Source organism: Nannospalax galili, unplaced genomic scaffold, assembly GCF_000622305.1.
Source record: "Nannospalax galili isolate Female #2095 unplaced genomic scaffold, S.galili_v1.0 scaffold54, whole genome shotgun sequence".
In the NCBI taxonomy this organism is placed as follows: Eukaryota; Metazoa; Chordata; class Mammalia; order Rodentia; family Spalacidae; genus Nannospalax; species Nannospalax galili.
The window spans coordinates 14740689-14768194 of NW_008341028.1; the positions used below are offsets into that span (position 1 = coordinate 14740689).

General features: G+C 43.5%; 1 protein-coding gene across 3 annotated transcripts; it reads right to left on the bottom strand.

Annotated features, from left to right (window-relative positions):
- Positions 1–629: 629 nt before the first annotated feature.
- Positions 630–22218, bottom strand: Ubl7 (ubiquitin like 7). 3 transcript variants are annotated; one of them, XM_029565082.1, is made up of 12 exons: positions 22065–22169; positions 20300–20512; positions 17990–18109; positions 12122–12204; positions 11272–11356; positions 10669–10726; positions 9529–9662; positions 9221–9270; positions 8819–8986; positions 8148–8270; positions 1888–1943; positions 630–878 (listed from the first exon to the last, which is right to left on the bottom strand). In XM_029565082.1, the coding sequence occupies exons 2-12, from the start codon at positions 20481–20483 to the stop codon at positions 818–820; spliced, it is 1122 nt and encodes a 373-aa protein (XP_029420942.1). In that variant the 5' UTR covers positions 20484–20512; positions 22065–22169; the 3' UTR covers positions 630–817. The 3 variants fall into 3 exon arrangements, with proteins under 3 accessions (XP_029420942.1, XP_008834716.1, XP_008834715.1); XM_008836494.3 differs by lacking the exon at positions 1888–1943 and having other exon boundaries at positions 634–878; positions 22117–22218; XM_008836493.3 differs by lacking the exon at positions 1888–1943 and having other exon boundaries at positions 634–878.
- Positions 22219–27506: the final 5288 nt, after the last annotated feature.

The following is a 27506-nucleotide window of genomic DNA, read 5'->3' on the forward strand; positions in this document are numbered from 1 at the left end:
GGGGGGCTGTGTCCTCTTCAGTATTAAAGCTCAGCTCTGTTCACATTACTGTTGTCTAGCATTGTTATTTAACTCTCTTGTATTTATGCCTTCAGGACACAGGAGAGAATCCTACCTCCTGGCACAGCTCTGAGGCCTGGATTTAGGTGTCATCACAGAATGGACATCAAAGGATGTCTGGAAAGGCCAGGGCAGGGGCAAGGAATCATTTGGAAAGCAAGCTGCTCTCTCCTGCCCCATGGAAGTTCACCTGGCCACTCCCTAGACTCCCTGAGATGTCCCTAGACTGTGGACGTCTCAGAAGCAAGAGTCTCTCCTGGCCACATTTGTAACATAGTGGCTATCTTAAAGATTGGATTATATCCCTGGCTCCAACCTTGGTTAAGTCCCAAGGCTATCATACTCCAAAGTACCAAAGAATCCAGAAGCTTTGCTAGAAACTTGTCTCCAGGGTGAACGTGGGTTATCACATAGTACCCCATGATGTAGGTCTTAAACCCTCTACCAAGGGCCCAAACCTGGGGGCCAAATGATCCTTGATGCCACAGCACCAAGACCATACACCTTGCTTGCCCCAATCCCTCCACCACTTCAGATAAGCCAGGGAGGCCAAGCACTGGACAAAGCAGGAAAAGTTGACTGTCAGCTATATTGGGGAGGGGAGAGCTGGAAGCACCTTCACAAGTGCCTTCAAATGGAAACAGCCACTGCAACTTGCTGGGGGCTGCGGAGTAGGGAGTTCATGGGGCTCCTCCAGCAAAGATGAGTTCCAAGGCTGCTTGGATGTCCCCTCCAGTGGCCTGTAGGGCCCGTAGGCTCAGCTCATCATCCTGGATGCCCATGTCACGCAACTGCTGCAGCTGGGGCTGCCACTGGCTCTGTGAAAAGATAGAACAGGCAAAGGTGTTAGCTAGGTTTCTAATAAAGCCTCATAGACCAAGGGGTTATGTTTACTGGGTAGAAAGGAAGTTAGGAGACCCATAGCAAAGCTCAAGGTCATAGGAGGGGGGGTTTCAGAAAGACTAAAGGATATGCTTGAAGGTGAAGAGAACAAACTCAAAGGCTTACAAGAAAAAGAAATCAAAACAGAAACCACAAATCAAATGAGAAGGCACAAATTATTCAATGCCTATGTCATGCTTAGCCTCAGTTCTCAACTTGACATGCCTGAGAGAATTTCCTCTATCAGACTGGCCTGTGTGCATGTCTGTGAGGCATTTTTTGGTTGTTTGAGCAATGTGGAAGGGCCCAGCCCACTATGGGTGGTACCACCCCTGGGCAGATAGACCTGGGTTACATAAGAAAGCAGGCTGAGCCTGGGCCAGGAAAGCAAGTCAGTAGGCAGCATTCCTCCGCGGCCCCTGCTTTGGCTGCTACCTCTAGGTTCCAGGCTTATCTTCCCTCAGAGATGAGCTGTATAAAGAATGTAAGCCAAATAAACTCTTCCCCAAATTGGTTTTGGTCACAGTGTTTTTATCACAGCAACAGACAGCAAAGCTAGGAAACTAGAAAGAAGCCATCGGGAGGCAATGACTTAAGAGAGGGGATAGTAGAATGTAGGTAATATCAAAGTGTGGGGGGTGGTATTGGAAAGGTTTAAGCAGGGAAATGATGAAGGGCCAGGGGAGACAAGAGAGTGGGGGAGAGGGTTACCCAAAATAAAGGGGGTATGAAAAAGCCATATGGAAACCTACTATCTTTTAACCAAATTTTAAAAACCTGTTTACATTTTTTATTTATTTTTATTTTACATGTATGAGTGTTTGCCTGCATGTATGTAAGTGCACCCATGTCATGCAATGCCCGTGGAGGTCAGAAAAGGGCAGATCCCCTGGAAATGGAGTTAAGGGCAGGTGTTAGTCACCATATGAGTGCTAGGAATCAAACCTGGGTCCTCTAGAAGAGCAGTAAGTGCTCTTAACTTCTAAGCCATTTCTCCAGCCCTGAAAAAAAAAAAAAAAACCAATTTTTTTTTTTTTTTTTGTAATTTGAAGAGAGAAATTTTACAGAAATTGGAAACAACCTAGATGTTCATTAACTGATGAATGGATAATGAGGGCGTGGTACATATGAATGGAACTGGAAACAAATCATCCTGAATGAGGTAACCCAGACTCAGAGAGACAAACATCACCATGTTCTCTCTCATGCCGAATATTAGCTTTGAAATCTTAGATATACATGTTTCAGTCTGAAAATTCAGAAAGGTCAATAAACTAATAAATATCCATGGGTTGGCAGGGTGGAGGCTTCCTGGAAGGGGCAGTAGAATGCAGTGATATGAAGAGGAAAGGGGAACATTAGATTAGGAAGAGTTAAATGGGGTAGGGAATGGGAGAGCAGGGCAGAGGAGAGAGTATAGGGAGGGATAAGTATCACTAAAGGCCTTTAGAAAAAGCCATATTGAAACCTACCACTATAGAAGCTTCTTAAGGTATATACATATACATCCTAAAAGGAGATATCCTATAAGAGAGGGACATTGCCCTTTCTAGATATCATAAGCCAATGAAAAAAAAAAAAAAAAAAAGACTTCAATGCCAGGAATGGACTCCCTCTCCAGAAGCTGTTGACCAGGGGTCTCACAGACCCTCAAACAACACTGGTCATTGCCCTTGCTCTTCGTTACCTACTAGAACAGGATGGTAAAATCCTATTGCTGAAGACACTACATACATAAGCTGTGGAACAAACAAGGAGAAATCAACTGGTACTGACTTCAAAGCCTCATCTGTACTAGCTAGTATTCATAGTGTTGGAAGGTGCTGTGCATGCTACTAGAAGGAAAAAATAGTATCAACCTTACCCAGTTACAAATACTGTGAACTACAATAACAACTGGCCTGGCAAGATATGCCCACTGATGGATTATAGTGGCACAAATATTATGGAAGTAACCAACCACTCTTTAATTGGATTTAAGGTCCACTTTCTAGGATGGAGCTCATACTTAACATTGACATCAGGTTTAGGAACCTGAGGTTAGACGCATCACAGGACATAGGGAAGAACTTAATAGTAGTTTTCTACCAAATAGTTATTGTATTAAACTGACCCTTAATGACTTACTGTTATACTCATAGATTAATGCATCTCTCAACTCTCACTAGAGAAATTTCTCTAAAACAGATGGTGATTTAGCGCAGAAACCCACAACTGGCCCAACACGCAGAAAACAAGAGACTACAGAATGCTTATCCCTGAATAGATCACCTATATCAAACTTCTGCCTCCTAAGGCTCAGGGATCGTTGCGGAAGAGGGGCTGGAAAGATTGGAAGACCCAGAGGTGGTGAATGACCATAAGAAAACAATTTTCCAGACAGCTGGTCAGTTACTCATATGAACACATGGCAATGGTGACAGCATGTACAAGTTCCATGTAAGCTCAAACCAGAAAAAAGTTCCAGCATAGACATGAGGAAGGGGGTAAGAAACTCCAATTCCAATAGGTTAGTCCAGGGGATGGACTCACACTGAAGGACATTTGGGGGCACAAACTGGACTCTATAGGTCTTATATATATAGTAAGAGTACATTAAATTGGGCAGGGGGCAATAATGGGGGGTGGGGATAGGGGAGGATCTAAATAGCATTATATTGTATGAAAATTGCAAAAATTCAATTTTTAAAAATCATAAAATTTTTTAAATTTTTATTTAAAAAAATTTTTTGCAGTGCTCAGGAGGCAGAGGCAGGCAGATCTCTGTGAGTTCAAGGCCAGCCTGGTCTACATAGTGCAGAAGTGCGATGGGATCATCCTACCTGGAAAATAAATTCTATCCAAAAGGCCATAAATAAATAAATAAAATTAATAAACAAACAAACAAATAAATAAATTTTTAAAAAAATGTTCCCAGAAGCTAAACGAAAACCTCAGTGCCAGAGATGGGATACCACCTAAGGAGTTAATCGATCAGGGAGGCCCTAAAGGTCCTGAAAACAATACAGGATCTTGCCACTCCTCTTGGGTGCCCACCAGAACTAGAAAATAAGGCTCTACTGCTTAAAATACCACACACCTTGGCAGCATGACACAGAGAAATGGAGCTGCAACTTGGCTGGAAGCTTCCTCCCTGATAGCTTTCATAGTCCCAGAAGGTGCTATGCAGGCTACTGGGAGGTGGGTGGGGAGGGCATCCATCTATGAACCCTATAAGCTCTGAGACCAACTTGCCAGGCAAGAGTGCCCATTTCTTCAATAGTGGCACTACAATTAGAGGGGTAACCAGTTACTCTACAATTTGCTTTGAAGCTGCTCCAAAGGAGGGAATCCATGCCTGGTGCTATAAACCTGAACAAACCCTTGCTCAGGGAGAGCATAAACTCTAGAGAGGAACTGAATATGCATTAAACTGCCTTCTAAATATTTGTTTATACCCAAAGCCATCAGATACTGTCAGCTTTAATCAAAGAAGTGTCTTTCCAGTAAATGGTAGTAAATGCAGAGACTCAGGCTGCACAGTGATGAGGTTAAGTGGATGAAGGATCAGCCCTAAAACAAAACATTTCTACCATCCCTTCTAAGATTCAGAGAACACTGTAGAAGGGGTGTGTGTGAAAAGAATGAAAGACAGAAGAGAAGAGGAAGAGCTGCAAGATACCATCCTCTGTCCAAGACACAGTCATCACAGCATGAACTCAAAGCAGCTGTGAATGCCTGCACTGACTGGGTCTGCACAATAGGCCCATCAGGACTGATGAAATGGCTCAGTGGGTAAAAGTACTTGCCCTGTAAATCTGACAATCTGAGTTTGATCTCCGGAACTCACACAAGGGTAGAAGATACACACATAATAAATTTTTTTAAATAGGCCACCAACAGTTAGGCATGAATGGAGGAGAGGTTCAGGAGGCCCTATTCCTCACTACTGAACTATCTGGTATTGAGAGACTCAAGATGAGGGGGAGTCATTGCCTTCAGTTGTGTATCCACTGGTGGCCCCACTAGGCTCCAATGGATAGTTCCAATCTAATGCTCACATACATGGCCTGGTTAAACCAAATGGGACACAAAACCAAACCAAAAGTGATGAATCTGGGAAAGGGACCGGTGAGGATGGGGGATGGAGTTTGATAAGGATGGGAAGGAGAAAAGAATGGGGAATAAGAAGAATATATTATATACGTGTAATAAAATTAATCAAGAAAAATAAATATATTTTTAAATTTTTTTCTTTTCTTTTTGGATTTTTGAAACAAAAGCTCATACAGGCCAGGCTGGCCTCAAATTCATTATATAACCAAAGATGGCCTTGAATTCCCAATCCACCTGCTTCCACCTTCTGAAAGCTGATTACAGGCACATGCCACCACACCCAGCTTAAAAGATTGGTTTGTGGGGCTGGAAAGATAGCACAGAGGTTAAGAACACTGACTGTTCTTGCAGACAACCCAGGTTCGAATCCCAGCACCCACACAGCAGCTAACAACTGTCCATAACTCCAGTTCCAGGGGATCCAACAGTTTCTTTTGTCCTCCGAGGGCACTGCATGATACAAGTGCACTTACCTACATGCAAGCAATACACGCATACACATAAAATAAAAATAAAAAATTTTAAAAAATTTTTAAAAGATTGGTTTGTTGTCGGGGCTGGAGAGATGGCTCAGTGGTTAAGAGCACTGACTGCTCTTGCAGAGGACCCGGGTTCGATTCCCAGCACCCACATGGCGGCTACGAATCATCCTTAACTCCAGTTCCAGGGGAACCCAACACCTTCTTCTGACCCCCTGCGGCACTGCATGACACAGGTGCACTCACATATATGCAGGCTATACACTCATACACATTAAATGAGAATAATAAATAAAAAGAATTAAAAAAAAGATTGGTTTGTTTTGTTTTGAATATTTTATTTTTATTTTATATGTATGAGTATATTGTCTGCATATATGTAAGTGTACCTGTGTCATGCAATGCCTGTGGAGGTCAGAAGAGGGCACTGGATTCCCTGGAACTGGAGTTACAGATGGTTGTTAGCCATCATGTGGGTGCTGGAAATCAAACCTGGGTCCTCTACAAGACCAGCCAGTGCTCTTAACCACTGAGCCATCTCTCCAACCCACCAGCTTAAATGTTTTGTTTAATATGATAGGTAGTACAAAGTCTTAGCAACTTCTCACCCCACTCCAGATAACTAATTGTAACTTCCTTTGATAAAATATATGCTATTATATTTGCTCTTCCCTTTTCCACATCTACCCACCCCGTACCCTAATATTTTCACACATAATTAAATTATCTTGGTGATCTTTCCATGCTAGTATACAAAGAACTTTATTTTTTAGTCTTTCATAGGTCAGCCTCAAACTCCTGCCTCAGCCTTGCACATCCTGAGATCACAGATGTGCACCACCATGCCTGGCTCGAAAGAACTTCTTAGTAACATGATACTCCCATGATTGTACTTAAGTGTAACCAAACTGGGCTGTTGCCAATATTTTGCCATTACAAACAATGCTGCCATGACTGTTACAACTGTCATTTTCCACAAATACCTCCAGGACAACTTCTAAGAAATGGGAATGCTAGGAATTATGCAGCTTAAAAGCCTTCTGTACTTCCTTTTCAGTGAACAGTCTATTCATATCCTTTCCTACTTTTCTATCGGTGACTGGTCTTAAATTTCTAGAATTTCTTTACTTAAGGAAGACTGTGCCCTTTGGATGATAGGTGTTACAACTTTTACTTTATTTTACTGTTAGTCTTAAAACTTTTTGCTTGGCTTTGTTCTTGATTTCTTTTGGCTCTGGTGTTCCAGGAATAAATCATCACTTTTACAAACTCAAAACTTGGAACTGTTTTAAGGTAATGGCTTCTCAATTCTGAGTTTCAACCATGACAGGCCTTCTCTGCTGTAAGATTTGAAGAAAGTCACCCACATTTTCTTCTAGTACCTTCATTAATCCCGCTCATCACAGGAGGGAAATGCACACTTACAGAGAACTGCACACATGTGGGAAGGAACAGGCAGTGAGGAACAACTGCAAATGTGAGAGGCAGGCAGGGTAAGGCTGTAGAAGGCTGAGAAAGCTCAGGCATCACCTCAGCTTCATTTTACAGCCAGCAGAGTCAGTGAAGCCTTGGAGCCACAGGGTTCAGTGAACAGGCATTCAGCTGGGGAAGACAAAGTATAGCAAGAGCAAGCCGTCCACTTAACCTGCACCTTTCCTTCTCACCGTCCATGAGAGTCACATGTGCTAGTGAAAACCACACAGGTTTGAACCCTGTGTTTATCACTTCAAACGAGTTCAAGGAATGATGCTCCCCTCACAGCTTACTATGACTAATAGAAGCAGGCTAAAGCAAACAGTTCATGCATGAAGGTATGACATACAATGCTGATGCTTTTAAGTCTCCCACTTAGCTACTAGGGTGACCTTCCCTCCCAAGCTCCCTAGTCACTACTAGATCAAATCTAATCTCCTTAGATTGGTATTCAAGGCCCTTCACACTCAGGTTCCTGGTCTTTCTCTGACCACATCTCAATGTTCTGTGCTATGACACTACATTTTACCCATATAGTTTTGAGTATGTCACACACACACACACACACACACACACACACACACACACATCTGTTCAACTAGGTAGTTGTTTCTGCCTGGAAATTATCCACAAACACCCTCCACAAACACCTATACCCTGACAGGCTAACCTCTAACTAACCCTCTATCAATCAGCTTAAATATCTCTTTCTCACAAGTTTTGCCTGACCTGGGCCCTTACCTCAAGTAGCTGAGCTTCTTGCCAAGATGCTTCCGAAATCTGTACCTGCCTAGTATCCCTCCATGGCAGGGATGAGGCCTGGCTCACTCTGAGCTCCAGCATCTAAACCCAGATCCAATAATATGTCTGCTTGCTGCTCAGTCAATGCTCACTGAATGAATGAATGAATGAATGAACAAATGAACTAAAACTGCCACATAGTCAGGAGTCAAGCCACAGTCACTGGTGGCAGGAATTAGAAACCTCAAGAACAACTGCTTTTGCTGGGAAGGCTCACCTGTCACACTGCCATTAGTTTTTCTCAATGTTTCTAGAATGAAGCACGCCTAGAGAGAAGGACCTCCAGTGTGCAGAAAAAGGTTCAGTATTCTAAACAACAGGGACGCTACACAGAAGCCTGAGAATGGGAAGACTCACCTGAAGGTTGGGCTGCCCAGATGCCTGCAGGGCATGCTGGAGGGCTTGGCTGAAAAGATCGTTGGTGATGGGTGTCCCTGACTGGACACCAGAGGACATTGGTGAAGTCCCCGAAGAATGGCCCTGAATTCAAACAAGTAGTCAGTGCTGCCCTTAGAGCCATCTCAATCTCACAAGGATACTGCACTCACATGACCCCTCACTACTCCTGGGGTACCTAACTACTACCTCCTAACAGAGGCCTGTCATGAGACAATCACACTAATTATGGGGTACCTAAAAGCAATTAAATATGGGTAGGAACGGTTCCTTTCCCTTCTACTCCAGAGAAATGAACTCTTGAGTCTCCAGGCCCAGTCTAGACCTAGTATTAAGACAGAGAGCCTTAGAAGATGGAGTGACTCATCTCCAGGAATGCTTAATCCAGTGGTGTCTAGTCCCTAATGGGGATTTTTTAAAAAAGGAGAAACCAACACTGGATTTCTGAGCCCTAAAGGCAAATAAATGAAAGGGAGGTCACCTGAACTTCAGTGAGAAATTCCTACAAGGGCTCCAGGGTTTAGCTCAAACCAGATCTAGCATCATGGTCAGCAAAGGTAAATCTATTCTGCTACAGGAAAGAGTCTTCCTTGGCAGCCTAGCCTTAATGCTCCCACCCCTCTCCTCCATACCTGAGTGCCAGGAGTTGGTGTGTGAGAACTGCTCTCTGGAGTACTGGCCAGGGCCAGGGCAGTGGCCAGCTCACTCTGAGTGATGGGCCGGGGCCCAGCAGCTCCACTGTATCCCAGGGATGCTGGGCGTGAGCTGGGTGTACTGCTAGAGGGCGTAGACCGGGTACTCTGGAAAACAGAGGTACCCATTATTAGGAGAAATGGCACTGTAACAATCCCAAAAGAACCATATCCCACTTGCTTTAAGAGTTCTCAGGGAGACTTCCTAAGCTCCCGTGTTTCAAAAGGAATAATATGAGATAGTTTTGGCCCTTACTTCTTAGCTTTGGGAATGCCAGGTCCTAAGGAGACTCTGGTTCCCAGGACCACCTCCCCCAAGGGGCAAGCATCCAGGCCACTTACTGGGTGAAAGTCATCCTCCTCATCTGAGAGCCCTTCAAACAGGAAGCCACCTGGAAAAGAGTGAACAGATTTCAGGAAGAAGAACAGAAAGGCACAGGCGCAGCTCCAGATCTCAGCTCAAGTCACTCTCCAAATTCGTATTTCATCTTTCCCCTTGGAAAATTACAGGACAGATGCACTTCCTGACTCAAACTGAGAGTTCCCAAGGAACACACTCTGCCAACACTATACATAGTTGCTGAGTAAAGCAAATCCCTGGGCCACTACCAGTTCCTGAGGGGCCTATGCTGCACTCTGCTGGGCCTCACCTGGCATATCTCGGTATGAGCTGGAGGGCATGCTCCGTGAAGAGGACTCAGCTCCTGGCATTGGGGTGCTGCCTGCTACCGAGTGCAGAACCAGGATGATAGCATTGACTAGGGCAGGGTGAGCAGGCACCAATCTAGAAGAGGGGCAGGAAGAAATCCAAGAATGACTAAGAAGGAAAGAGCATCCTTGTCCTTGACAGTCTGGGTATCCATTAAAACAACAGAGATACTGTGCCTGCCCTTGAAATACTCAATCTTAGGCATCATTTTATTTTGCTTTGTTTTGGTTTCTGACTTTGAGACAGGGTCTATGTAACCCTGGCTGGCCTAGAACTTGCTCTCTAAGCTGAAAATCCATCACACACACATGTATGCATGCACGCACGCACACACACACACACACACACACACACACTCTCTCTCTCTCTCTCTCTCTCTCTCTCTCTCAGGCAAACAAGACTACAAGCAAGGCATGATGGGAAATGGAAATGTACAGTCTGGTAGGTGTAGGGTTCAGTGCCAGGTCCAGATACCTGGGCAACCTCTGGTGGCTCCCTTCTCTTCCCAGGGCTGTTTTCTTCACTTGCAAAGTAAGGGAACACAGCCTCTGTTGTCCTTTCAGCACTAATACTTTATGGACCTATATAACCTACATTTACTCATCTACTTTCTGTAGCTTAAAATCTTTCAAAGGCTCTGACATTTACTGAACGAAATTTACCTGGCACACAAATGTCTCTATCCGTTTTTTTTTTGGGGGGGGGTCTTTTTGAGACAGGGTCTCCCTGTAGTCCCAGCTGTCCTGGAGCTCACTATGTAGACCAGGCTGGCCTTGAACTCACAGAGATCTGCCTGCCTCTGCCTCCCAAATGCTGGGATTAAAGGCATGTGCCACCGCGCCCGGCTCCAAATCTCTCTATCTTAACACACTGCTTCATCATGACACTCTTCATATGCCCCTGCCCCTGGGCTTTGCTGTTCCTCAAGCAGCCCTTGCTGTTCTTTACCTCTTGACATATTTAGACAGCAGACCTCCAGAGAGAATGAACCTAGGCTCCAAGAAGAGACCCCACGGAATTAAGTTTCTAGCCTGACCACATGAAAAATTAAAGTACCCTCTGGTATGATGGTTAGACTTACGTATCCAGCATGTTGGGATCAGCAAACACAGAGAAAAGGTCCTTGTCCTGAAGAACCCCTGAAAGAGAACAAGATTTCTCTCAGGCAGTGGAAAACTGGCTGGATCCAGAAGGATGAAGAGGCATTAGGTCTCAAAGCAAGTAGCAAAGGGATCCCTAACCAGCCCTCATAAGAGGAGGAGGAGGAGGAAGCAAAGTCCCAAGCACTCTCCATCTTGTTCCAGTGGGAATGCTCCCTACTCTCCACCTGTTCCTGCCCTTAAGCTACACATCAAATACTAACACACAGGTCTCTTTCCCTCGTATCTCTAGGTTCTTCCCTTACCTATCAAGGTGAGCAAGAAGTCTTCCCTGATGGCTGTGGCATGGGCTAACTGTTGCCCCCAGTTGCATCATCCTACCCTCACTTATACTACTTAGGTCATTACTACTGTGAAGGTCTGAGAGCAAGATCTTAGGGGCTAGGCATGCAAAACACATCTTGATCACACTCCCTTTTCCCTCAGCAGCAGTGATTCTTCAAAAAGCTGTCAGAGTCCTCTCTAGCTCCTGGTTTCTCCTTTTCCAAAAGCTCCTATTTCTTCAAATCTTTACTTTCATTTACCCAGAGCAATGGGGTCACTGCTGAGGCCCGGAGTGGCCACAATGATCTGATCCAGAGATTCCTTATTGCCGAGCATCTTAAAGACCTGCAGGAGAAACAAGAAGAATGTGACACTCCAACTAGCTCCACACATTGTCAAATGCCCACACTCTTCTAGACTTCCCCCCTTTGAGTTCTTGGACATATACCACAACAATGGAACATTAACTCCATAAACAGATAAGCCTTTTTCACTCTGAGAACATTATTAGAAGGGAAGAGAAAAAAAAAAAAAGCAAGACCACAGTAACCTCCAGTCTCTGTGGTTCTTTCTCCCACCCATATTTCTAATACTTCTAAATGAAAGCTCTCATTATAAGCCCATAACAGTTTCTCTAAGTTCCAAAAGCCCTTTTTAATATCCATACAATTATTTCATGCTTGTATACCAAGTAATATATGTTCGGAGAGAAGTTCACAGTTGTGTTAATTCTGCCTGTCAACTCTCCTACAGAAAGAGATCAGCCCATTTTCCCAATGAGGAAATCCATACTAAGAGTGTTGTAACAGGCAGTTCACCAAAAGTCAAAGATCAAGTCCCACCAGAAAAGCATCTGGATCCTTTAGCCGTAACCATACTCAGTCCAGGAGGCCAGGCTGAGGAGCGGTGGTATAATTATCATCAGCGGGAATCAACAACCAATACAGGACTGAGAAAGGCTCTGTGGGGAAGGATAGGACTCTACTGAAGCCCACAGACAGCAAAAACTCCCAGAGGAACTCTTGGTTGCCATGGCAATGGGCTTCTTGCTCCCACTTTATGACAGGACTGGTGTTGACACCCTCTCCTGCAGTCCTGGCTCACACTCACCGCCTCCCTGTAGGAGGAGCTGCTGTGCAGGGCAGTGTGCAGCACCCGGAACTCCCTCAGGGCAGCCACTTTGTCCACAGGTTCTGGAGAATAAGACACTTGGTTATCCTACAGCCCAGGCCCAGTCCTTACTCCAAATATGGCAATATCATTTCAGCATTTGCCCAGGTGCAACTTGGTTAACAAAGTCCTTCCCTTGTTGCCACCTAAGAATGTGAACACCAGCTCAAAAGAAACCCATTTGTGCCATAGATGTGAAATTTGTACTCTATGAATTATCTTCAGTACATAAAATAAACAAATTCAAGTTCCAGCAGAGGAGCATCTTGCCACATGAAGGAGGCTTCTCTGATCGACATCCCACTGCAAGAATTCTAGACTTCTTATATTCGAAAATGAAGACTATATAATCAACTCAGTATATTCTTATGCAGGAAGCTAAAATAAGTGCACTCCAAGCCATCTCTAACAATATAGCACTATGCTGACACAATATGTTAAGAGAAAGAAATAGAACACAAAGTTGGATGTGCATTCTCTGGTAAAACTATGTAAATATGTCAGTCTGCATATGGTCCAAGGCTGAAAGGAAGAAGAGAAAGAATAGCACTTATGTAGGTTCATGGGTAACTGTTTCTTCTTTGCTACTTTCCTTCAGATTTCTGTAATATTTTGACTCATAAGAAATACAAAAATTGGGGCTGGAGAGATGGCTCAGTGGTTAAGAGCACTGACTGCTCTTGCAGAGGACCCAGGTTCAATTTCCAGCACCCACATGGTGGCTACGAACCATCCTTAACTCCAGTTCCAGGGGAATCTGAAGCCCTCTCTGACCTCCAAGGCACTGCAAGAGACAGGTGTACTCACATATATGTAGGCAATACACTCATACACATAAAATAAAAATTAAAAAAAAAGAAATACAAAAATTGGGGATTGGAGAGATGGCTGAGTGGCTAAGAGCACTGACTGCTCTTGCAGAGGACCTGGGTTCAGTTCCCAGTACCCATATGGTGGCTAACAATCATCCTTAACTCCAGTTCCAGGGGATCCAACACCATCTTCTGGCCTCCATGAACATTGCATATACATGGTGCATTTATATACATGCACTTACACTCATGCACATAAAATTAAAATCAATTAATTAAAGTTAGTACGTTTATATATTGTTTAATATATAATACATATTAAGTATAAACTATATAGTGATATATAAAATAAAAATAAATAATTTAAAAAAATTTTGTAGCTCCAGCTGCTCTGGAACTTGCTACATTGACCAGGCTAGCCTCAATCTTAGCCTGCCTCTGCCTCTAGAATACTGGGATTAAAGGTGTGCACCATCAAGCCAGGAACACAAAAGGCCACAAATGGTCAAAAAGCAGAGAAAAGAGTTGGCAGAGTGTGGGTCCTTAGACAGAACTCTTATATTGAGGTCCACCCACCCAGGGCTCAGGGACCACTGCGAAAGAGAGGGGCAGAAAGATTCTAAGAGCCAGGGAGAAGGTACATGACCATACAGAAATAGTCCTACAGGCTGCTGGGACCCCTCTCATACAAACTTACAGTAATGGTGTCAGCATACACAAGACTCATGCAAATTTAGGCACACAAAAACCCAGCACAGAACTGTAGAAATGGACAGCAAGCCCCAATCTTAGCCGAAGAATTATAGGCAGCCAATTACTGCTGGGTGAGGAAGAGCTGACCTTCTTAAAGGAAGAGACTCTAGATAAACTGACTAAACCCCGTGGATTAACTCGCACTGAGGGACATCTCGGGACACTAACTTTACATAATGGCCCTTAATACAAATGACAGAATGTATGAACTCCAGCTTGGGGCAGAACACAAACACACACACACACACACGACAGACAGGGCTATGGGAGAATGCCAAAGGGGAAAGGGGTATAAAGATGATTTTATGTATGAAATACACAAAAATTCAATAAAAAAAAATTTTTAAGGTGTGCACCATCACATCTGGGATAAATAAATTAAAAAAAAAAAAGGCAAGAATTGGACTGGATAAAGTATGTGCCCAGCAGCCTGTGCCAAGCTCTGTGTTTGCTCCTAAGTACCAGAAATAGACAAATAAATAAAAATAAGAACAAAGGAAATACACAGTACTTGAAGGCTCTCTGAACAAACTTTTATCACATGCCAAACAGCAAATGTTTAGTGGACCCAAATCTCTCTGTTGATCTCTAGACACTATGATCCACACAAAGTTCAACAACTGTCTCAGTTGCATTTGGTGACCTTACTATCATCATCCCATTTCAGAGGGGAAGAAATCTGAGTAACAGGAAGGAGAATAGGTAGGAAGTACACCCTGGTTATACTTTTTAATGTGGTTACCACATGAAGGACTGTTACCTATGGTCATCTAGGCTCTCACTGACTTTAGGAACACTACTCTAAAAGCAAAGTGAACTGTACTCCTAGAGCTCAGTACATATCATGTCCTCATCTGTAATCCTAATCATAAGGGCTATCTCCTTTGAAAAACAGACACCACAAATAAGTTACCTAATGTACTCCTCATTCGGTAAACTGAATCTGGCTTTGGGCAATCATCACAAGACTGTGAAAAATGAGAATCCCTACCATCAGAAACTCTTGGGGCACTAGAGAAATGAGACTAGATCCAACATGGAAACACACAATTATAAAATACATGCTAAAGACCTGAGCAGAGACATGGATGCCAGTGAGGGTGCTAGCCATCACTGAACAAAGGTAGGATCAAGCTGTCTCCTAGGAGACCATCCAAGAGGGGAACCTAAGGCATAGTAGATGTTTACTGGAAGGAGGAATTCTTCTAAGTGTAAGTGAAAGCATGTACACATGGGAGAAAAAGAATGGGGTGCTTTCTTTTCTTATCTGTATTTGTACGAATGTATTGCCTGTATGTAAGTGCACCCACGTCATGCAATGCCCAGAGGCCAGAAGAGGGCATCAGACCCCCTGGAACTGGAGTTACAGAAGGTTGTTAGCTGCCATGTGGGTGATGAGAACTGAACCCAGGTCCTCTGCTAGAATAGCCAGTGCTCCTAACCACTGGACCATCTCTCCAGTCCCAAAAGAGGTGCTTTGAGGGAATAACAAATCGCTTTTTGTGGTAGAACCTGGGATAATATCTCTGCTCAAATGGAAGACAGAGCAAGATGCTTGGCTGGGAGTGTGGCTCAGTGGTGGAGTACCTGATCTGCTGAAAAATAAAAATTTAGAATTAAGCCAGGTATGGTAGTACATGCCTTTAATCCCTGCACTAGTAAAGTAGAAAAAGGCTTACAAATTCTGGGCTATAAAAGCAAGACCCTGGATCCAAAAAATATGTAAGATAAAATACATAATAAAGTGAAATCCTTAAGGGAACAGTAACCTACAATGGAGAATCACCAAAGTGATCCAAGTAGGAAGAGAGGCAGACAGGTTCTCCTACAGATTAATGTGCTAACTTGGTGGAGGGATATCATATGCTGTGTTTTTGTTGTGTTTTGTGACACAATCTTGGTATGTAGGCCGGGCTAGCCTTTGTTGAGCAACGGTCTTCTCTCAATACAAAAGTCTATCTACCGCCTTCTGGAAAAAGAATGCTGAAGGACAAAACAGATAAAGTACTATCATAAAAAAATTTCTTTTCAAATCTAAATTTATACTCACCTCCCAATAAAAGGTCCATTTGTTCTGTCTCAAAAAGACCAAAAAATAAATAAAAATAAAAATAAACCTCTAGACAAGACGCTGGGAGGAACAAGTTTCTAAATATACTAAAGCACAATCAGCTAAGAGTACTGCGTATCTTTATAACATCTTAGCTCCCTCTTTGGGAAAGAAAGGCAGCCAGTGCTGAGGAAAACACCTGGGCTTTTAAGCCACAAAATTCTGGCTTCTTGAGCATTTCTTTTTAAGTTGGTGTCCTTGATCAAGTATCTTTCCAATCTTTTTTTTCTTTATCTTTAAAATGCTGGCACACTTACCTACCCTACAGGGCCTAATTAAGATACTGAAAGGAATAAAATCTAGTTTGCAGAAACCAGAAACATTCTTTTCCTTCAGTCAATGCCCTCTAGCTGAAGAGCAGAGAGGCAGACCTGTATCTGAACAAGTTGGGTTTACTGCTCACTACACAGAGAAGAATGCATACCACAGAAACTGTGGAGCATCTCAATCAGGGTATTAGACAAGGCACAGGACTTGGGCTTTGATGGGTGATTCTGGGGAAAACAGTTTTGTTCTGGGGATAATTTTATGATCAGGCTCTTAATAGCTTTTATTTAAGAAGGCAAACTAAAGCAAGGTGAAAGTTGTCATTCGCAAAGAGGCAACAGTTACTCTCATTAGCCAGGAAAAAGGAATGTGTGGAGTTTTTGTGGTTTGGACAATGAATGGCTTTGTCTCTGTTTAGAAATGGTAAGAAAGCATTTTTTTTTTTCTTTTCGTCTTTTTGAGACAGGGTCTCCCTGTAGCCCCAGCTGGCCTGAACTCACTATGTAAACCAGGCTGGCCTTAAACTCAGAGAGATCCACCTGCCTCTGCCTCCCAAGTTCTGGGATTAAAGGCATGTACCACCATGCCCAGCTAAGAATCTTGTTTTTGACTTGCTCCATTCTTATCTGATGATGGCGAACTGTATCACTGTTCACCTTCCACAACAGGCCTCCAAAGCCTGGCTGTGACTACCAAACTAATCCCTGGATGTCAGGGGCTGCTTTTCTCTTTCTTGCTTCCCTTAAAGGCAGAAAATTTCTTTCTTCCCTTAATGTTTAGAACTAAAAGAGAATACATTTCAAGATGTTAACTAGTCATACCAAACATGACTATAAAAAAGTCAAACTGTGGGCGTGGTAGCGCAGCCTTTAATCCCAGCAATCGGGAGGCAAGGCAGGTAGATCTCTATGAGTTCAAGGCCAGCCTGGTTTACATAGTGAGTTCCAGGCCAGCTGGGACTACAGGCTACCCTGTCTCAAAAAGACCCCCCCCCCAAAAAAAAGCTGTTGTATGGAATGAGGAAATGTACAAAAGCGCAATTAAAAAAAAAATGCCAGTGTGGTGGCACACGCCTTTGATCCCAGCACTTGGGAGGGAGAGGTAGGCGGATCTCTGTGAGTTCAAGGCCAGCCTGGTCTACACTATGAGTTCCAGAGAGACCCTGTCTCAAAAAGACCAAAAAAAAAAAAAATTCAAACTGCTAGTTTAACAAAGCTAATCACTCTTACATTAGCTTAGCTCTATCCTTGAGGAGGTTTTCAAGACACAAACTTGAAATTTAAATAGTGAATTCCAACAGCACTTTCTACTAATAAATCAAAAAGGCTTTAAGTCTTGTATATTTTCTCCAAAAGCCACTTTAATGCTGTTGGAATATTTCCTGGAAAATAAATTGACAGTTCAGCAGGAGTTAGCTGACTAAACAAATACCACCTGAGGGAGTTTGTGGGAAGATTTGCTCATAAGAGAGCTACACAGCATTAGAAGAGTACTGTAAGTTTCTAGTCCTTTTTTTCTAATAAGTACAGCAACATTAATAAAAGAATATAAATTTTACTGGAAAAATAAACTACTAATCTAAAGAGTTTAAATAGACCAATCCTCCCCACACTATTAGAAAATAGTGGGTAACAGACTTAGAATGTAGAAAAATAAATCTATTATTAGTGGAGCTGGCAGCAAGAAAGTCATAACTTAATTCTATCAGTATTACCTACCCCAGTAAGTAATAAAGATAGCCCTTATCACCACCTCGGTAAATCACCTACCTATTAGTTGCATCCAGGCCTATACTTCCTTGGGCAGAGTTTCCTTGGAGATATTAGGAAGCACTTCCCACCTAATTAAGGACAAACTCTCACTCACCTGGTTTCTGATCAGGCTCAGGCCATGATTTTCGGAGAACATGAACTGTGGACCCAGGCTGAATGCCATAGAAGTCAAGAGTTTGGTCATCTTTTAGCTTCCGGCCACAGTAAATCAGATCTAAAAAAAGAACTGTCCATTTGTATTTTGTTTTTCAAAGCAATTTGGTTTCTGTCCCCTACGAATCTTATTTTGATTAGCTAGCTGGAGAATAATACATGCTAAAAGATACGCTCAGAGGCTAGGCCAATAGCCCAGTGGATAGCTCTGCAAGTATGAAGACCTGAGTTTGAATTCCCAACACCCAAAAAAAAAAGCCAAGCATGGCTGCATGTACCTCTAACTTCAGTATTGGGGGATAGAGGCAAGTTGATGCCAAGAACTTGCTGGTCAGCCAGCCTAGTCAAAACAGCAAACTTCTGGGTCAGTGAGAAACCTTGTCTCAAAGAAATAAGGTAAAGAAAGATAGTGAGTGCCCAAACTCCTGCTCTGGCCTCTTCATGCACGTGCATGAATGAATACCTCTGCACACTCATGTGAATGTAACACAAACACACACACACACACACACACACACACACACACACACACATACAAAATAAGATACTCTCAGCCAGGCACAGTGACACATCAGTAATCCAAGACACCTGAGAGACCGAAGCAGGAGAATTTCAAGTGTGAGGCCAACCTAGGCAATTTAACAAGATCATGCTTCAACATAAAAAAGGGTTTGAGGAGAGGGGGAAGCTGGAGAGATGGCCAAATGGTTAGGAGCACTTGCTGCTCCTCCAGAGAACCCCGGTTCAGTTCCCAGCACCTACTAGGTGACTAACAACCATCTATAACTCTAGTTCCAGGGGATATGACCTTCTCTTCTGGCCTCCATGGGCATTACACACAAACACAGTGCACTTACGTATAGGAAAAATGCTCATATACATAAAATAAAATTAAAAATATATCTAGGGCTGCCAGGTATGGTAGCACATGCCTTTAATCCCAGCACTCAGGAGGCAGAGGCAGGCAGATCTCTGAGTTAGAGGTTAGCCTGGCCTATACAACAAGTTCCAGGCCAGCTGAGGCTACAGGGAGACTCTGTCTCAAAAATACAAATATATATTAATATATTTACCATGAAGTTTCGAAGTACATTAATATATTTGACTTCATTCAATTAAAAAAGGGTGTTCTGCTCTTGCAGAGGACTCCTGAGTTCAATTCCCAGCACCTACATGGCAGCTGCATTACCACCCTCTGGCCTCTGTGGGCATTGCATACACACCAAGTACACATACATGCAAGCAAGCAAAACATTTATACAAATAAAAATAAATCTTTTTAAAAAGAGAGAACTATATCCACTAAAGAGTTCTAGAGCTTAACACTGTAGCAACTGGTCTAAATAAATGGGAAAATGTAACAATCAAAAAGGATGAACCTAATCCATCTGTGACAGCTGTGACATAAAATATCCTTTTTACCAGCTGGAACTCCCTAGCTATTATAAATTACATTACGATATAATTTAGCTATATTATACTTAAATTCCTCTTTCCTCCCCTAGGAATGCCCTTGCCAACCTCTATTCCTATTGTGCTGCCTTTGCTTTATTTTTCTACTTTCTTTCTTCTTTTTTTTTCTTTTTTTTTGCTTTTTGAGACAGAGTCTTCCTATCGCCCCAGCTGGCTTAGGACTCACTACGTAGACCAGGCTGGCCTTGAACTCAGAGATCCTTTTGCCTCTGCCTCCTGAGTGCTGGGATTAAAGGTGTGCACCATCAGGCACACCTTTAATTATTATTTATTATATGTGTGAGTGTATTGCCTAAATGTGTATAAGTACACCAGTGTCACACAATGCCGAGGAGGTTAGGAGGCGGCATTGGATCCCCTGGAACTGGAGTTACAGACAGTTGTGAGCCACCATGTGGGTGCTGAACAGTCAATGTTCTTAACCACTGACCCATCTCTCCAGCCCCATGCCACCTTCCCTTTAATCAACCAATAGGACAAGCAAAAATCCTTCCAATCATCCCATAAGTCTTAACTGCTATACTGAGGAGTCTTGTCTGATCAGCAACTCTTTCTGTAACCTACACCTAATTTTTGTGCTCTCAGAAAGAGCTCAACCATGTCATAGCTAAGAGACATGGTAATGAAGTAGTTCGGAACCACATTACTAAAATGGGTCACCAAGATATTTTGTCATTTGGAGTGTTAATATTATGAGACGACAAATCACAAGTCCTTAATTTACTCTGCCCCAGAAGAGATCAGAGCAGCAACCCAACTCCAACCCACAATGACTTACCAATCAGCTCCGGGTCTGGAACAGATTCCTGGAGTTTTCCAGCAATAAGCTGCTTTAGAAATGAAATGCTATAGCCCCCTAGTGAGTATTCACCTAGTTCTGTCTCTGGCAACTGAAGAATAGATTTTGGGGCAAGTGGCTGGTCAGCCAGCTTCACAGCCAGATGCCAGTCTGAGAGAGACATCCTCTCTCTTTCGCGCGCTCTCTTTTTCCCTGTAAAAGAATAAGATGTAGACTGTTAAATGACAGCCATCCTGTCTCCCTCCTGCAAATACAAGATGCAACATTAGGAGACCAGCACTACAACCTGGAGCCCTCTCTTTTTCATCGTGCAGTAGACAGCCTCAGTTTCTTCCCTTTTAAATTTATTTTATTATTTTATGTGTGAGTGTTTTGCCTGCATATATATAAGTGCACTCATATCATACGGAACCCACAGAAACCAGAAGAGGGCATTGGATCCCCTGTAACTGAAGTTACAGATGGTTCTTAGCTGTCATGTGGGTGTTGGGAATTGAAGCCTAGTCTTCTGATAGAGCAGTCAGTGCCCCCTTCTTCACTTAAAAGTGGACCTAAACTACTATCACACTGGATAGGAATGTTCTGAAGTTCAAGCAAGATCATCCAACTCTCTCCCTTCTCCATACTCACTTCAGATGTTCTTCAACTTTTACTGTAATTATTACAACAGCTTTGTAACAAGTCCCTGCCTTTCTTGCCTCTCTGTATCAAAAAATCTATGCAGCTGGGGGTTGGAGAAATGGCTCAGTGGTTAAAAGCACTGGCTGCTCTAGCAGAGCACAGTCATCTGTAATTCCAGTTCCAGAGAATCCAATGCCCTCGTCTGGCCTCCACGAGCACTGCATGCATGCACTTACATACATGTAAGCAAAACACTTATCCACATAAAAATTTAGACCCATTCATTTTGACTCCTGCCACTTTCCTTCCCATCAGACCCTAGTCCTGCCCCATTATCACAACAGGTTAGGTACACTTCAAAACAAAGTTGTCCCCCTTCTTACACCTCTGTTCATCTTCTGTCTTATATGTAATAATTCTCTTCTCTTTTTAGCCTCTTAGTAATTCCTACCAAGACCCACACAAACACACCTCCACTGTACCTTCTTTTTCTCTTAGGCAAAAGAGTAACAGAAATGAATAGATTTGGGGCCAAGTGGGCCAAGTTTCACTAATAGATGACTGCCTGGGAGAGACATCCTCTCTTTAACGCTTTTTCCTTATAAAACTTTCTCAATTTCCCTCCCACCCCCCCCACCCCCGTCACCTGTGCCCCCAATTCTTGAAAGCCTTAGAGGCAAAGACTAGAATTTTTCATTTTCATTGACCCCAAGCCTGGCACACATGAATGCTCACAAAATAAACCTGAAAACTCTGAGGATGCAAGGCAAGCCCTTGTTAAGAGTCCTTTCTGCTTTGAAAGAAACCTCTAGTCGAAACAAGGAAAAGCAAAGTCAGGAGGCTACCCAGCAGAACTCAAGGTACTATCCACCACCAAATTTAAAACAGGAGTCGGTCTTTCGTATACCGATCTCCATCCTCACAACTGTCCCCTCGAGCAGGCACTGTCATCTGCATTTTACAGATCAGGTGAAGACTCAGAAAGGCGAAGTCACTGGGCCCAAGGTCACAGATACCTAGTAGTAGGTCCCAGGGACACTGTTGACACCCCCACCTCTCCCATGGTACCAGTTAGGGAGTTCACCCAGCAGAGCCCGCACGCCCAGGGGCCCAGCGCCCTCACCCGTCCCGCGGAAGGAACCCGGCCGCAAAAAGCCGCCGGTGTAAACACTCACTCAGGCCCTCGCGCCAAAAACCGGAAGTTTCGCGCTGCGTTCTGGGAGTGGTAGTTTCCGCTGCGACCCGCCCCTGCTAAATGGTGGGCTGGCTAAGTGGGCTAGTGGTAATGCTTCCGGTTCCTAGGAGGCGTAGCTTTCGAGCTGTTTGAAATCCCCGCGCGAGGGAGTCTGGTTTCTGTTCTACCTGACTGCACCAGCTGAGACAGGGCCAAAAGGCTTAGGCTGGAAGGCGAACTTCCTTCCAGAGTGGACCTACTTCCCGCCGCGCTCCAGTGGAAACCTCTGTCCCGGCGTAGTCAGCCTCGGGTGCTCCTCGCTGCCGACTACTCCCAAAGAACCTACCTTGTGGTGGCGCACCAAGGTTCCAAAAATTGAGTCCTTAAGAGGACTTAACCAAGTCAGCTTTCTGGCACACTGTGAACATGCAACAATGGGGTTTATATTCATAGAATCAGTGGGGAGGGGAATTTCCACTGAACTTCATAGAGAAACTGCCTGTTTTAGATGATTGAAATACTTCTGCATGTTTCAAGGCATAAGAGAATTAGCTAAAAATCAGAGACTACTCATGACTTTAGTTCAAGGGGCTGGAGAGACGGCTCAATGGTAAGAGCACTGGCTCCTCTTGCAGAGGACCCAGGTTCGGTTCCCAGCACCCACGTGGCAGCTAATAACTGTCCCCAACTCCAGATCCAGAGATCTGATGCCCTCTTCTGACCTCCAGGGGCATTGCACAAACATTATGGGTTTCTACACATCTAAGCCAAACACTCATACACCTAAAAAGAAAATCAAGGGGCAGGAGATAAGGCTCAGCAGTTAAGAGCGCTGGTTGGAAAACCAGAGGACCTGGTTCAGTTCCCAGTACCACCATGGCAGCTCACAACTGTCCAGTTACTTCAGTTCCAGGATCCGATGCCCTCTTCTGTTCTGACCTCCCCAGGCATTGCAAGATAGGGGTGCACTTACATACATGCAGGCAATACACTCATACACATAAAAATAATTAAAAAAAAAAATTTTAAATAGCCAGGCATGGTGGTGCACGCCTTTAGGAGGCAGAGGCAGGTGAATCTCTGTGGGTACAGGGCTAGCCTGGTCTACAACGTTTCAGGCCAGCTGGGGCTACAGGGAGACCCTGTCTCAAAAAGACCGGAAAAAAAAAAAAGCGTTAGATGATCACTTATTAAACTTTCAAGAGATTATTTGTCCTAGTCAGTAATTCTATTGGAAACAAAGTGTTAGAATGGACATTTGCCTTTTTAGTATTTTGGGGGAGTGGGATGTGAGTTCATTTGTGTGGGTGCAGGGGCATGTGTTCTATGGTGCACATGTGGCGGTCAGAGGACAACCTTGGGGTGTTGGTCCTGACTTTGACACTTTGTTTGAGACAGGGTCTCGTCTTTGCTATGTAAGCCACATTAGATGGCCCAGGAGTTTCTGTAGCACCTCCTGTCTCAGCTGCCCATCTCCGGGTATGGATGTGCTGGAATTATAGATGCTTGTGCTGCTTCGTCTGGCTTTTACATGGGCTCTGGGGATCCAAACTCAAGTTGTCAGGCTTGTGAGACAAGTGCTTTTACACACTAAGCTGTCTCCCCAGCCCAACATTTACATTTTTTAAATAACACTTCAAGTTTATAAAGATATGAGGATTTCTGGGTCTCACAAGATAGCAAATGAACATCATCTATAAATATTCCTGCCTGCTACAAATACAAGTGTTATATAAAATACACTTCTCAAAAGTCACATAGCTATAATTACAGGAGCATCAGGAAATCAGATGCCAAAAATAAAAGGGGAACCAAAAAGAGCAATGAGCTTGAAGGCTGATGAGCACCTCCCCAGAAAGAGCTGTGGTTCTGGAAATCTTGCTTGGGAGTTTTTGTTTTAATACCAAAGCACTGGGCCCCTCCAAGGTAGAAATTGAACCTTTCTGAATGAAGTTGAAACTCTTAAAATATTTGCACCCCAAGTTAAAAAATAATAATTATGAACTAAAGAAGACAAGAAAAATTGTCTCTGCTTGACTCTGAGAAGAGGGTACCAGGAAGGGTATCTGTGTTCAAAGAGTTGTCATCTCCTAGAATCTGAAACATCAAGCTTGTGCTTTGTATAAGTTTGAGGTCAAACTTTCTAAGAGTGTCCAGGAATATCTGTAATTTGTCCCGTAAATCTTGACAAGCCAAATATCAATTTCTGGAGTAGCATTACCAACACCCATACCATCCAAAGATGTGTCACACAAAGACATATTCATGGAAATAGATTATTAAAAAAAATACACTCTCCCTCTCCCCAAAAAAGGCAACAGGAAAACAAGAGTTGACAGCACCAAAAATGTCAAATTGACACCAAAAATGTCAATTAAGTGTTCTTAACCACTGGAGAGATGGATCAGCAGTTAAGAGCACTGGCTGCTCTTGCAGAAGACCCAGGTTGAAATCCTAGCACCAACATGGCAGCTAACTATAACTCCAGTTCCAAGGGATCTGACCCCCTCTTCTGTCCTCCTCAGGCATTGCATGACACAGCTGCACTTGCATACTTGCATACATGCACACAATACACATATCGGCATAAAATGAAAATAAAGAAAATTTTTTAAAGATGCATTAGTAGCTGGGTGTCGCGGCACACACCTTTAATCCTAGCAGAGGCAGGCAGATCTCTGTGAATTCAAGGCCAGCCTGGTCTACGTAGTGAGTTTCAGACCAGCTGGGGCTACATGGAGACCCTGTCTCAAAAAGACCAAAAAAAAAAAAAAAAAAAAAGATGAATTAGATTGGCTTCCACCACACAGTCATAATAGTCCAATAATGGCTGTTTCATACCAGAGGGGCTAAGGACCCTGTAGTTGCTCAGTCAACGAGGCTGAGTGCCTCAGTCTTAATCTGCTGCCAAAGGCTTTAAGGATTCCTAGAGAACTGCTGGTCTACAGTCCACATTAGAAGCCCAAAGAAGCTAGTTCTAAAGCTGGGCATGGTCAAACACGCCTTTAATCCCAGCACTTGGGTGGCAGAGGCAGGCAGATCATTTTGAGTTTGAGACCAACCTGGTCCACTTAGCGAGTTCCAGGCCAGCTGGGGCTACAGGGAGATCCTGTCTCAAAAAGACAAAAAGAAGAAAAAGAAGTTAGTTCTAGTTTCAGTGAAAGAATTAGCAGTGGCAGCAATAGGGTACATGAACTTGCCAGTGACAGTGAAGGCCAAGAGAGCAAAAAAGCAAAAAGTAGCCCTTCTATGTCTTTTTATTGGGGCCACTACCAGAAGGTGCTGCCTATGTTTTAGGGTGGGTCTTCCCACATTAATTAAGCTAATCGAGACAATCCACCCACAAACATGTCCCAGACCAATCCAGTGTAGACAATCCCTCAATAAGACTCTCTTCCCACGTGTGATGGCTAATGTTGGTCATCAACTTCACACACCTGAGAAGAGAGAATATCAATTGAGGAATTTCCTCCATCAGATTGGCCTATGGATGTGTCTGGGGCATTTTCTTGATTGCTAATGATGTAGGTGGGCAAGCCCACTGTGGGTGATTCCATCCTTAGGCAGGTGGGCCTAAGCTGTATAAGAAAGTTAGCTAAACATGAGCCTGAGAGCCAGCCAGTAAGTATGGTCTCTATTTCAGTTCCTGCTTGAGTTCTTGCCCTGACTTCCCTCAGTGATGGACTATGACATGGTAGATATAAGCTAAAATAAACCCTGTTCTCCCCAAGTTGTTTTTGCTCATGGTGTTTATCATACCAACAAAAAACCAAACTAAAACTCAGGTGCTTCTAGGTTGTGAAAGTTGACTATTAAAGCTAACCATCTCAGTTGGGCCTGGTAATGCATGTCTGCAATCCTAGTACTTGGGAAGTAGAGGCATCAAAATGAAGGCATTCATCCTCAGCTACACTGAGAGTTTTAGGTTAGCGTGGATTATGTTACAGCCGATCTCAAAAAACTTTTCTCTTAAATTTCAATAATTTTTATAAAATTTTACTTTGATGGTTAGTGCTCTTTGTGCCCTATTTAAGAAATCTTTACCTCAGGCTGGAGAGATGGCTCAGCAGTTAAGAACACTGACTGTTCTTGCAGAAGACCCAGGTTTGAATCCCAGTACCCACATGGCAGCTAACAACTGTCCATAACTCCAGTTCCAGGGGATCTATCTGACAGCCTCTTCTGTCCTCCGCAGGCATTGCATGACATTGGTGCCCTTACCTACATGCACGCAATACACACATAAAAGAAAAATAATAAAACATTTTTTTTAAAAGTTAGATGGCCTCAATTAAAAAAAAAAGAAATCTTTACCTGCTTAATTTTGAAGATAATCTCCTGTGTTCCATAAGCATTTTATTTGCCTGCCCCCTCCCCTCCCGCCCCGTACTGAGGATCAAACCAGGGTCTTGTACTAAGCAAGTACTCTACCCCTGAGCTACTCTGCATACCCCTTCTATCACTGCCCTTTCAATAAGTTTTAATGTTTTATCTTTCACACTTACATGGTTTTTTTTTTTGGTTTTGTTTTGATTTTTTGAAACAGGGTCTCATGAAACCTGGCCTTGAACTTGATATATAGCTGAGATTACTTGATAGTTTTACTTGTAACTTGACACACCTGGTTAGAAGGATCCTCAGTTGAGGAATTTTCTCCATTGAATTGGCCTGTGGTCCTGTCTGTGGGACATTTTCTTGATTGTTGAGTGATGTGGGAGGGTTCAGGTGACTGTGGACGGTGCCACCCTTGGGCAGGTGTTCCCGTATTGAATTTTTAAAAAAAGTCTTTAATCTCATAACTCGGGAGGCAGAGGCAGGCGGATCTCTGTGAATTCAAGGCCAGCCTGGTCTACATAGTGAGTTCCAGGCCAGCTGCGGCTACAGGGAGACCCTGTTTCAAAAAGACAAAAAAAAAAAAAAAGTCTGAGCAAAGGACAGGGGAGCAAGCCAGTAAAAACCAGTAAGAAGCATTCCTCCATGGTCTGTGCTCCAAGCTCCTGCCCTGAGTTCCTGCCTTGGCTTCCCTTGATGATGGACTGTGCTGTAAGCCAAACAAACGTTTCCTCCCAAGCTGATTTTGGTCAGTGTTTTGTTACAACAATAGAAAGCTAACTAGAACACTGAGGCTAACCTTAAACTGATCTTCTGGCCCCTATCTCTCAAGTGATGGGATTATAGGAATGTGCCAGCAGCCTGGCTATCTTCCACATTTATTTAGATCTATGATTAAATTCTGTGATGTAGGTAGAAAGATTTGTGTTTTCTATAAATGACCTGCCACTGTTTTTTAAAGACTTATTCTGACTTAATTTCAAGGGGAACTTTGTCATATATCAGGTTACTAGGGCCAGTGAGATGGCTCAAAGGGTCAAGAGTTTGCCTAAGTTTGAT